The 11,931-nt window shown below is 59.0% G+C and overlaps 2 protein-coding genes across 3 annotated transcripts; both read right to left on the bottom strand.

The window, feature by feature from the left end:
- Window positions 1-6: 6 nt before the first annotated feature.
- Window positions 7-3,348, bottom strand: LOC113210866 (POU domain, class 3, transcription factor 2-like). 2 transcript variants are annotated; one of them, XM_026429036.2, is made up of 7 exons: window positions 3,238-3,348; window positions 2,439-2,514; window positions 2,213-2,354; window positions 2,020-2,143; window positions 915-995; window positions 809-844; window positions 7-727 (listed from the first exon to the last, which is right to left on the bottom strand). In XM_026429036.2, the coding sequence occupies exons 1-7, from the start codon at window positions 3,262-3,264 to the stop codon at window positions 101-103; spliced, it is 1,113 nt and encodes a 370-aa protein (XP_026284821.1). In that variant the 5' UTR covers window positions 3,265-3,348; the 3' UTR covers window positions 7-100. The 2 variants fall into 2 exon arrangements, with proteins under 2 accessions (XP_026284821.1, XP_052132532.1); XM_052276572.1 differs by lacking the exon at window positions 2,020-2,143 and adding an exon at window positions 1,678-1,795.
- A 4,452-nt stretch (window positions 3,349-7,800) lies between these two features.
- Window positions 7,801-11,735, bottom strand: LOC113210870 (arrestin homolog). Its single transcript, XM_026429038.2, has 6 exons — window positions 11,378-11,735; window positions 10,844-10,965; window positions 10,426-10,773; window positions 10,161-10,349; window positions 9,464-9,821; window positions 7,801-9,378 (listed from the first exon to the last, which is right to left on the bottom strand). The coding sequence occupies exons 1-6, from the start codon at window positions 11,442-11,444 to the stop codon at window positions 9,218-9,220; spliced, it is 1,245 nt and encodes a 414-aa protein (XP_026284823.1). The 5' UTR covers window positions 11,445-11,735; the 3' UTR covers window positions 7,801-9,217.
- Window positions 11,736-11,931: the final 196 nt, after the last annotated feature.

Below are 11,931 nucleotides of genomic sequence, written 5' to 3'. Positions count from 1 at the left end.
ATACAGGTAAATCCGAGATCGATCGAAAACAAATCGCATTGCTCAGATAAGGTGAGTCTAATTACAAAAATATAAATAGTGAGTAAACATATGCGCTGGCTCAGCTGACTGGCTGCAGCACGAATACTTGGCCCGTGTCCTCGTCGTGCACTCTGCCAGTCCGCGGGTCGAACGCTAGCCGACGCACGAGGGCGGCGGCGACCTGTCCCGGCCCTGGGGCACCCTGTCCCTTGGGTGGTCCATTTGGCTGCAACTTTGTCTGTCCACTTGGCTGTCCCTTGGCCGGTCCCTTCGGCTGCGCCTTGGCAGCGTGCGCCTGCGCCGTAGAACCCTCCGTCTGTGTTTGTCGCGCTGCCCTCGGCCCGAGGCCCGCGGCTGCCGCTGCGCTCTGGAACATGCCGCCCGGAGGGAAGTCGGGGGTGAAGAAGGCAGCGGACTTCGTGTTTCTGGCGTGCATCGGGGCTCCGGTTCCGGCCGTGGGTGGCGGCGGCGGCTGGCGGTAGGGCTGCGGTCTCGGCGTGGTCCTGGCCTTCGGCACGGGGTGAGTCGGGGTCGCGGGGGTGGTCGTCGGCCGGACGTATTTCTTGCGGTAGGCGCGGCTCCTCCCCGGCGGTGACTCGGCGCCCGTCGTGGACGCCGCGCCAGCCTGGTCGAAGGCGGACTGACGTTTGAACTGCGGGCGGCGCTCGTCGTCGGGGTGCTCCAGAATGTCAGGAATCGGCGCGCTCTGCGGGCCAGACGAAGGGCGTCAATCTGCGAATCGTCGCTCCTACTGAACGGCCGCACCTGTCTAGACCTGTCTACTCACCCCCTCGCCGCCGCCACCGCCTCCGCCATCGCCGCCCTGAAGAGGTCAATACACATACATTAGAACGCGGTCGCACTGGTCAAACCGACGGGACTCGGACACTTACGTCACCGCCGTCATGGTGACCGCCATGGTTGTAGTCCCAGTAGTGCTCGCCGTAGCCTCCGTGCTTATCTCCCCAGCGCACCTAGAATCACAACAGACGCTGTACAAGGGGGTAGGGGGTAGGGGTAGGTGGGGGCGCACCGGGACCTCCACCATCGCCATGGCACCCTCCGGACGACGATGCCGTCAGACGACTCGCTGCAGGAAGCGGCGGCCCAAGTTTAGTTTGTCTCATTGGCCGCCCGGCGCATCAGCTGCACGCGATGAGCACGACATGTCCCGGGCGGGGCGGGTCGCCCTGGGCGGGTCGCCCACTCGCTCGCGTGCAAGAACTAGTTACCTCACTCCCCCGTCGGCCCGGCCCGGCCGGGACGACAAGCACGCCATTATTAAGACAAAGCGGTCGGCGGCGCTAAACAAATCCAAATATGCGCGGCGTGGCGTGGTGGCTCGGCCACGGCTCAGCGTTGGGCGCGCGCGGCGCTGGGAGGCGCTCTTCCTGGAGCGTTGGACCCGGCGCACGGCGCTTTCCGATTCGTTCCCGCGTGACTGGTGATGAACCGGCAGCGTGCGCAACTCGGCGATGCGATGATGCGATGACGGCGGAGTTTCAAACGCCCGCGGTTCTGCAGCTCAGCCTGACAGTCCGCGAGAGATGGCGCGGGCGCGGACGGCGAAAGATTAGTTTACTCACCGCGTGCCTACCGAATGATTTTGCTGTTTGTCCCTCTCAGCCCAGCACCAGCACCGCTGCCGTGTCTTACTTTGGTGGTGAAGTGCCCGTGCTTGGGTGCGCCCTTCTCGTGCCGCTCGTGGAAGTGGTGCTCGTTGCCGCGCCGGAAGCCGTTCTCATAGTGATCCTTGCCGTCGTGGTGGCCGTACCTGCGCAAGGGGCAAGGCGGGCGGACAGGCAGACAGACAGACAAGCAGGGCGACGCACACCTCATTCAGCAGCCCGCAGCACAGCGGGGATAGACCCAAGAAGAGCGAGCGATCACCGCGTCCGCGACAGCATGAAGGACTGATAGATATGAGGAAGAATTTTCACCACAAAGGCAACCACCGAGTCAGCGTGAAAAGCACCGCAAAACATGAGCGGCATGTACCTGCCCCTGGTGGTGGTCCTTGTCCATGTCCTTGCGCTCGAACCGCTGCTCCCACTCGTTGGGGTCCTCGCACACGTGGCCGAACTCGACCTGGCGCGGCCCGTACTGCAGCGAGTAGAAGTCCCTACGCAGCGTCGTCAGGTCGAACAACAGGGCCCTGCACAGCTTGCACCCAGGGTGGTGGCGTACTCACTGGAAGAATTTGCCGTGTCCGTGCGCCGCGGCGGCGCCTGCGCCCCCGGCGGCAGCCAACATCTTGGTGTCGCTCGCCTCGGCCTCGCTGTCCACATCCTGGAGGTCCGGGATGTCAGGAATGGCATCGCGCCCCTCGGCCGCTGCGTGGAGGAGGGTGTCGTCGTAAGGCTACTCGGGCGCTCACCCTCTCTGCTCACACTACGCACCCTACAAGGGCTGCTCACCTAACATGGAGGACGGCTTGGCTGGGGGCGCCGGCGGCTCCAGGGCTGCGACGGTCGCCGCCAGTGCGAGGGTGGCCTGGGGGAGAACGGATGGGGCGGGTTATCTTTAGGTCCGAACAGACTTCGGAAGTAACCCTCCTGCCTCGATCTGACTTCAACTTGGATCACTTTGTCCACATCGCCACTCCGACGTCACCACTGACCCCGTTTCGTGCTTTTGTTTTGCTTGTCCTTTCTTTTTAACTTACCAAACTTACCTCGACTCCCCTATCCTACCTGCTCTGATGAGCGTTGTCTACAGGCTCTTCCTTCGACCCTTTGCTCAACATTTAGCATCACACTTACGTTGGCCGAGCAGTGACCGGGTTCTCTTGTAAGGAATAAAACAAAGATGACCGCTTCGGCTCGTGCTGAGCAAACATTAATGTAAGTTGTTCCGAAAGAGACAAAATGGATGTGATCATTGTGCTTCCGAAATAAAATCGACCATGCTAACAGAGTGTACCAGGTGGCTGATTCACGCCGCGCACTTCTGTAGGTATAGTGTACCGCATGCACGAGTGCAGGTGGGCTCGGGCTTGCCTATCGCCCCTATATACGGCGCCTTACGAGACGATCGAGTAGGCAACCCGCCCACACTCGTGCATTTGGTACAGCATAACTACAGAAGTGCGCGGCGTGAATCAGCCACCTAGTATGTACCAGGTGTTTCAGAGCGTACACGGCAGTGTTGCGGGTCTGCCTACTCCCATCGGGTTCTGAAACACCAGGTACATTTTTACTTCCCGTCCCGACTTACGTGCAATAGCATTCTCGTGGGCTTCATGGCGGCTTGGTGACCGGGCGGCGAGTGTCTGGCAGGCCCTCGGCGGACCAGTATTTGACAATGTGCGCCGGCCCTACCCCTTCCTCTGTGCCCCTCTCCGGCTCCGGCTACTGCGGCCGCCCCCTCCCCCTCCCCTCTCATCCTTCATAACGGTTCCCGCGGTGGTGCCTACTGGATCGTGTCGTCGGTCCTACTGGTCCCGCCGCCGGCCTGCATGTAAAAAGTCGCCCCTTCTCGCGATTCGGAAGCAGCCCCCGCGGACGCAGCGCGAGGGAGCGCGACGGACGTGCCCCGTCCTCTTCGAACGCCACCCCCTTTATCTGCGTGGCTGCGATCTTTACGCGACCAGAAGGCCACCGCCACCGCCGAGCCGGTGACGGGCGGACGGAGCACTAGCTGCGTCGCCCAGTCGGTCGCGAGTGTGACACCATGACACGGAGAGTGACACTGTGTGACACTGTGTGACACTGTGTGGCACTGTGCGACGGGGTGCCTGGCGCTGCGCTGTCGGCTGTCGCGCTGGCGTGTGGTCACGTTGTCCGTCTTCCACGCCCGCCGTCCTTAAGAAGCCACGCGCCTGATCCAATAGCCGATCCGTCGCCGTCTTTACGGCGCCACGTCTCCGCGACACGTCTGCCCTGTCGATACCCACCTCGGCGCGCACGCGAAGGAGGAATCTCGGTGACTCGGTGACTCGGTGTCGTGGCGGAGCGGAGCAAAGCAAAGCGTTGTCGCCGCTCGGTCATATCATTGGGGTGGTGCGGGGGTGCTGCAGCGGCCGGGCCCGGGCCGGCATGGCGGGCAGTGTAGGGTGCCGGCCGGCAGTGAGGGGCTTCCCTCGACCCAGGCGACCCAGGACCGCTGACTGAGCGGCTGACAAGATCACCACCGTGAGCCACCCCGTGTGTCCGTGTGCCCGGTGGGCTTGGCGAGGGGCGGGAGGCGGGGTGCCCTCACCGACTCAGTGGGCTGTGTGGGCACGCCTATCGACTCCCAATTTCTTGTTCGTAAAGCTTAGGAGCTGAAGGGTCAACGCATGGGTCAACGTTACCATGCGTAGCCCTGCCGCCTGCCCGATATTAGCTTGACCGCTGTTTAATCGTTCTGACGTGCTGTTCTTTAAATATTTTTGTTTTATTATTATGGAAATTTTGTCTGACTGGGCAGCAATGTTCCACCTTTGACCTCTGACCCCTTGACCGGACGAGCGCGGGACGGCGCGGGCCGAGCGCGGCGCGCGGCGCACATGCTCTCCACCGTGTAGGTATGAGCGGAGCGGGCGGGTCGAAGATCCGAGGGGGCGTGGCGTGGGCGGCGGGCCCAACAGTAGACCCAGTTTCTAAACGCGATATTTTCCCAGCATTGCGTCACTGTGACGTCACCGTCTGACTGACGGGGTGACGGCAGGGTCGGGGCCACTCACCTAACGTGGCGCGACATAGGACCGAGTATTTCTTCCTTCGTGGGTAAAGGAGAAAAGAAGGCAATTTTTACACAGTTTTTTACTCTTTTCACCTGAAACCATAACATAGGTTGCTGTTAAAAGCCGCGCCCCTTTCTGGTTATACTCTACCGCATGCAGGTCTACGGAGTGGTTGCGCACTCGCACGGGGCGATTGGCGCCGTGGTGAGAGTCTGTAGGCAAGCCACCCGCACACCTGTATGCGGTACAGTATAACGACCAAAAAGGGGCGAGCTACTTGGCAGAGTACAGGACAGAAACGAGGATGCAGCAGCAGCGCGCTCAGCCGTGGTAGGCCGTGGTTCTTGTCCGTTACTCTCTATCTCTCCCTCTCTCTCCTACGTGGCCGCGGAGGGCTATTTCGACCTAATGCTTTCATCGCGCATTGTCTTAAGGACAGACGATGACCGTTTCCCCGTCCGTTGCCGATACGTCTTGGTCCGGCCGGTGCCTGCCAGCCGGACGGAAAGGGTTGTGGCCTCCCCGTTTGGAACAATGCGTCCGCGGCCGGGCAGAGTCCGGATGCACCCTCGGCCGCTGGAAGGGGAGGCGCGGCCGGGAGGATGACCCGAACCGAAGGGGCATCTTCGCTTCATCTTCCCCTCGCCCCGATGGTCGCGTAGGTTATGAAATAGCCACTGGTTACTTGAATGGAAGGGCGAGGGGAAGATGGGGGCGACGCGGGACAGGGGTCAGGCCGAAGGACCTCGTCCAACACCAGCGGCAGCCAACCGAGGCACGCGGACTCGGAGGGACAGAGGGAAGGGTTCGGACGGGCAGGGGAGAGGCGAGGGGGGTAGGAGACGACGGAGGCAGGTCCGCGTCGTGGGAATGGTCGGTGCCGTCCGACACCTGAGCAGGCCGAGCCCGGCTGGTCACGTGGTCTGCATCCCTCCAGTGTCCCGGAGCCGGAGCCTCCAGTCAGTCCGAGTCCGACCGCTCCTCGAGACGCATCGCCCGGCCCTGCTGCACCTCCGTCTCCACGGCCACCACATCACCGTCTAAGTTTGACCCACAACGTCGGTTTTTGCTGGATCCTTTGCGAAACACACGCGGCCCCGCTTCCGGCGTGACTCTGCATAGCGCCTCCACCCGCCCGGCAAAAAGGAATTAAAGGGGCCGGATCACGGCGCCGAGGAGGCGACAAAAAGGGGCAAAACCAGCAGCAGTGCGTGCGGATACAGAAGCGATGCCGGTGGCGCAAGAGAGCTTGGAGGCGGCCGCGCCGTACTCGTGCCCCACCGCCCCCGCCACCCCCGCGCGCTCCGCGGCCACCGCCAAGCAGCCCGCCTCGCCCGGAACGCCCGGAACGCCCGGAACGCCCGGAACGCCCGTGGTCAGCCCCGCCAGGACAGGCAGCGGGTCGCCGGACACCACCGACTCACCGCCCTACTGTACTTGCCTGGAAAAGAGACGCAAGGTGAGATACTAGGGAGTTAAGGGTTTTGATGAGGATGTTGTGGGAGACTTGACTCAAGGCTCAAAGTTCAGTGTTCGAACGATAAACGCGAGGGTAAAACGACCCTCGCGGATCTGGTCACAGTCAGGGAATTCCAAATTAAGGTGGAAACTCATTTTCTTATACAGGGTGGTCCACAGACCCCTTCCTTTATTTTGCTAATACTGTACCGCAGGCAGGCGTGCGAACGGGTTGCATACTCGCACGGAGCAATAAGGCGCCGCGGTGAGCGACGGTAGGCAAGTCCGCGCGCACGCCTGCATGCGGTACAGTATAAGCAAAAGAAAGGAAGGGGTCTGTGGACCATCCTGTATGATCAAACTGCTCAGTTCAAGTGCACTGTACGTTGACGAACGGTCAAATTTTTGACATAATTTTTATCTCCGCCGTGAACGGGGGAAAAGTCACATGTGTCGGCATCTTAATGGCTCTGTTGAGCGGTGCCTGGCAGGTCAACGAACACCTGTCTCCCCGTCCGCACGTGGCTGCCGCCTGGCTGCTGCCACCTTCCGTCTCGATCCTGACCGCGTGCTGACCGCGGGGTGGACACCTGGGGTGGACCTCGTGGACACGGTCCGCACGCCAGGCCGGACACGCCCCGCTCGCCTCTTTCTCTTCCGTGTTTGTTTCTCACGGCGACGCGCCGGTGTCGGTCCCCTCATCATCGTCGTCGTTAACCCCTTTGTGCTCCGTGGTCCGTATGGTCACCCCACCGGGTCACCCTCGGGTCACCCTCGGGTCACCCTCGGGTCACCCTCGGGTCAGGGGTCGGCGAGCGGGCCGCGCCTGGTCGGCGCGCACCTTGCGGACGTTCCCACACGGACACCGGCAGGTCCGCGCTGACCCGGCTGCGGCCCTCCCTCCCCTTCTCCCCCGAGACTCCTTTGATTGCCTCCCCTATTGTCTCTGGGTGATCCCCGGCTCCGGAGGGGTGGTCACGGCCCGGCCGGCAGTACATGCTAATGCGTGCGGAGTGGCGCGGCGTAGTGGGACACTCGTCTTCTTCGAGGAGCCGAAAGGGGTTGTTGCGGGAATGTTGCGATGAATCAACATGAAAATCTCGCCAAATTTTCAGTGTTTTCCGAGGACGAGGCAACCAGTTGAGTACTGAAGGAAAACGTATTCTTTCTCACGAAGACCTCGTTGTTACCTCGAAAGTCAGAAAGAGATCACAATGACGTCTTCGTGAGGAAAACGCTTTCCTTGGGTAGGCTGCGGTTTTACCTTCCCAATCGTCAATCGTTCTTCTAGAATTTCAATTTCTTCGATCCGGCATTGGTCGGTCAACGAAGACCACCGCGGGGTGCGGGGTCCTTGTCGCGTGTCTAAAGGAGTATGGGGAAGGAGGGGGGGGTCTTTTTTTTCTTCCCCCTTTTCAAACGACCGTCACCCCCCGCCTTTTTTTCATGTTTGTGAGGGTCCCCCTCCTTCCCCACCCCACAGGTGCAGTGGAGAGGAGACCCACAGGTGAAGCAGCCTCACCCCAGGCGCGTGCTGCGGGACGGCAAGGGTGACCTTTTTTATGTGGTAAATCGCGGGGATGGGTCGAGAGCCTCGTGCCAGATATGGAAATATTATTCGGGGACCATTCACTGCTAATTGACTTTCGAATAACTGTGTTGTGATGGAAATGCTTTTTATTGGCACGAAATATTTTTACAAAGTATTGAGTTGATGAACATAGATCATAGATCGTAGATGAAGATACAGTAATTATACAGGGCGATTTGCGCAAAAGCGCTCCTTCCAGTTACTTTCTGATACTCATTCAGGTTATTTTATATGTTAAATTTTGTTTCTCCGAGAAGTATGGATGGATTTTTTTTGACAAAACCTATAAAAATTGATTACTCTAAAAGGGTTTGCCACAGACAAGTTAACTCACAATGTCCTTCCCTTATCGATTGCCTAGTACTTATGTAGTGTCCATTTTTACACCATTACTTCATTCTAAAGGAAACTTGATCATGATTTTTCCATTCTCTGTGGCTTTCAATAAAAGTTTTGAGCAAAAATATTTCATGGCTCAAGTTATAGAAAACGATGGAGACAATTACAATGTGTTCGATCAATTAATAGACTGGACTGATACAACTTCTATCGGTCCTATCAAGGTTCTATCATAGAACCATCAATCGGTACAAAAAACAGAATCTTACAGGTATACAAATCAGTGGCAGGATAAAAATGCCGTTGACCTGCCTACGTGTCTTACAGTATTTTTTTAAGTATAAGTCGAGGTTTATAAATGTTCGCACTGGCTGATTACATCGATCGCTTATGCAAATTAGACCTCATTCAAAGCTCCGACTCAAAGCTAGACCTCTAGAGCGCGGAGGATCATATCACCATCAACGCCATTCAGACTCAGTCGCTCACCTTCACGCTCACGCAGTACACACGCAGTACACACGCAGTACACACGCACACATACACACATACATACACAAACGCGTTTGCACGCAGACGCACGCTCACGGATTATCACGTTATTATTATATTATCACTACAAATTTATAGATAGATATTTTCGAAACATGGCGGGGCTTGTGTCGAAAAGGAAACATGCTCTCATGGTTTAGCAAAAAGAGAAAAGACGCTGCGGCCTATTCTACCAAAAGTTAATGACTGTGTACTTGCTTAAATGAACAAACGGAAATGAAAAAGAAGTCGGTGAGAGGGGTGTCTCTGGAGAAATGGCCATAGTTTCCCCCGCTTATTTTCCTCGGCAAATGATAAGTCGATATACATTTTCAAAAGATGCACAGTATAGCGGAACGGGGATTCTCTGGTGTGTTTGGCGCCTCCAGGCCGGGAAGGACCCACGCGGCTGTGAGCCCTTCTTGGACTTCACGTTCTGAGAAGAAGAATTCGGCCTCCGCGTTCAGCCAGGGAAGTGTTTGGAATGAGCTGGTGACCTGCTTGGTCTGCTCGCCGGGGCCTCTGGCCGGGGCCTCTGGTCAGGCCTCTGGCCGGGGCGGGCGGCGTCCGTCCTACCCCCTTCCCAGGCCTACGCGCCGCTCGTGCACCCCTTACTCGTCAGGCTCGTTGAGTCGCAGCCGCGCGAAGTCCTCGAACACGATGTTGTCCTCGTCGTCATCCGCGTAGCACGAGTTCTCGTAGCGAGAGCGCTCCTGGCTCTTGCCCTTCTTCATCGCCGACTTCTTCTCGCCACCCTCTCCCGCTCCGGTCCCTGTCGAGGGAAAGAGATTATTACATTATAGAGAAGAATAAACACAGGACGCTGTGTCGGCTAGATGAGAGGGGTGGTTGTGTACCGGGCGCGGGGTGCAGCAGCTTGAAGGGCACGTCCGTCTGCAGCTCGCCGCCCAGTGTTCCGCAGTTGAGCTTGACGCGCAGCGAGTACGAGATGACAATGCCCATCGCTTCGCTCGGTGCCTTGCCCTCGGCCACCAGCGTAGAGGACGCCAGGTTGACGTCGTCATCCTTGAGGTAGCCGTCGAGCGCGATGCCGCGCCTGTCCTTGTTGGAGGACGCCAATGGGACGAGATAGAATGTCTTGGTAAAGGAGGCCCCCGGCGTGATGGGGCAGCCCTCCCTCGTCTCGAGGGAGGCGACGTGCCTGGAGAACTGGGCGTTGACCATGGTCACCTCGCAGTGCTGCACGACGTACACCTGGAACGGAAACGACCAGCGGAAGTGGGTCAGATGAGTTTTCCCAATGGGGGTTTGGGGGGTAGCGGAGCGGGGCGCAGGTGCCAATGGCTCACTATGTAACATTTGACCTTCTTTTCCCTTGACTTCTGTCCTCCCCGCCCCTACCCCCATGCCTCCTCCTTCCGGCAGCCGCAGTGGGGCCAGAAAAGCAGGTTAATTCAATTGGTGGTGCTACGGCGGCAGGGCTCCATCCCTCCCCTCCCCACCCCGCTCCGCCACTGCACCGCCCATGACGAGACACCCTCTTTCTCTTTAAACCCCGCGTCCCCTCCGGTCCCCTCTCGGCCGCGGCCTCACCTTGATGTTCTTTACGGCCTTGCGGGAGTTGTTGTTGACGGTCACGTTGGCGCCCAACTTTTCGCCGTGATAGTAGATCTCCTTGTCTAGCGTCACCTCCAGGTTGATCTTGCCCTGCGAGAAGGTGAAGCCCTTGGACACGAGCGAGGAGGGGAGGCGGCGGCCCCGGGTCGGCGGCGCGTACTGCAGCTGGAGGAGCAGGATCAGTGGGTGAGAGAAAAACACAATCGACGACAGAGGGGTACGAACGAAAGCCGGCGCTTACCTTCTTGATGGCGAGGGACACTGAGGAGCGCTTATGACCGCGGTCCTCGGAGTTCTCGCCGACGAACGTCTTCACTGTGTACTCCACGCCGAGGGGCTTGCTCGAGTCGTCCTCGCCGGGCTGCAGGGTGACGGAGCAGGGCGAGGCGGGCGGGAACTTGAAGGTGAAGGGGTACGCGTTGGGCCCGAGCTTCTTGACGAGCTTGTCCTGCACGGGTGTGAGCTCCATCTTGTCGTCGCCGTGGTGCGTCATCGGCACGATCTGTTCGCGGGCCAACACGATCTCCTTGCTGAACTTGACCCCCATGACCTCATCCTCCTCGCGACCATATCGGTACGTGGTCGTCACCTAGGGAAGCGCAAACAAATTGTTGGTCCTGAGGAGGTTCGAACACTGGGCCGGGGGAATGCCAACTTACCTGTCCGTATACTTTTCGACCCTTGAGGTATTCATTGTCCACCACAAGGATGCCGTCGATCGGGTCCACATGGTCGAGGTGGTCGATAAAGTCTCGTTTCCCCAGGTAGACCGTGATTTTACCTGCAATAGAGAGGAGCGTGAACTTTGTGCACGAAGTCTCGGGAAGAGCGGGGCATGTGTAGAAGGTGGGGAGGAGGTGGTGTACAAGGGTTAAACTTTTGATTTCGACGTGAATCTGGATAGGCAAAGAGAGGCTGGTGGCCGTTTTTACACCAGGTGGCTGCTTCACGCCGCGCACTTTCGTAGTTATACTGTACCGCATGCACGCGTGCGGGCGGATTGCCTACTCGCACGGGGTCGTAACGAGCCGTGGCCTGCGAGCATGGGCAAACCCGCCCGCACCCGTGCATGCGGTACAGTATAACTACGAAAGTACGCGTCGTGAAGCAGCCAGCTGGCATAGACCGGGGTTTCTACCCCTCGGAAACACGCCTCTGGCGGCAGCGGCTGGAAGTCCATCAGATATTCTCACCGTTGGGGGTCGTCTTCTTGAACACTTTGACCGCCACGACGAGGGCGAGGAAGATGACGGGGATCATGGTTGGACCGTGCGGGGCGCGTTGCGCGGCCCTACTCGACCCTTGACAGCTAAGTCACTAGCGACGGAACGCGAAATAAGCACGCTTAAGCGGGTCTTGCAGGGTGGCCTGCGTTGGCCCTGGTCGGCCTCTCCGGCAGTTCTTGTCTTTCGAAGAGCGGTGCGAGTTGTAAAAACCGGTCGGTGATTCAAACCCGAACGGTTCGGTTCGAACGGCGGCGACCGACTGCGACCGACCGCGACACACTCACTTCGCTTCACCCCCTGCAATGACAGCCCTCCACCCCCTGGCGAGGCTTAAGTATCGCCCTTGAGAGGTTTCCCAACACGACAAGTAAGGCAGGCTGCTAGCTGGTCTGCCTGGCCTGCCTGGCCCCGGGCACGCCCAGAGCTAGGCCACCCGCTACACCCGCCGGGTAACAGGATCAGGGTGAGGCTGGCTGCCGCGAACGTCGCTCAGTTACGGACCCCAATATCTCTCCCCCCCC

Source organism: Frankliniella occidentalis, unplaced genomic scaffold, assembly GCF_000697945.3.
Source record: "Frankliniella occidentalis isolate FOCC.00 unplaced genomic scaffold, Focc_3.1 Scaffold3426, whole genome shotgun sequence".
NCBI classification, from domain to species: Eukaryota; Metazoa; Arthropoda; class Insecta; order Thysanoptera; family Thripidae; genus Frankliniella; species Frankliniella occidentalis.
Note: the sequence above shows the minus strand (reverse complement) of the source record. Positions and strands in the feature narration are given on the sequence as shown.

Coding starts and splice junctions, on each gene's coding strand:
- LOC113210866 (XM_026429036.2), bottom strand. CDS start 3,264: ATGAAGCCCACGAGAATGCTATTGCAC. Junction 2,355..2,438: donor CAAGCCGTCCTCCATGTTAG/GTGAGCAGCCCT, acceptor TCCTCCACGCAG/CGGCCGAGGGGCGCGATGCC. Junction 996..2,019: donor AGGACCACCACCAGGGGCAG/GTACATGCCGCT, acceptor TTGTGATTCTAG/GTGCGCTGGGGAGATAAGCA.
- LOC113210870 (XM_026429038.2), bottom strand. CDS start 11,444: ATGATCCCCGTCATCTTCCTCGCCCTCGTCGTGGCGGTCAAAGTGTTC. Junction 10,350..10,425: donor TGTCCCTCGCCATCAAGAAG/GTAAGCGCCGGC, acceptor CTGCTCCTCCAG/CTGCAGTACGCGCCGCCGAC. Junction 9,822..10,160: donor AGGCCGTAAAGAACATCAAG/GTGAGGCCGCGG, acceptor TTTCCGTTCCAG/GTGTACGTCGTGCAGCACTG.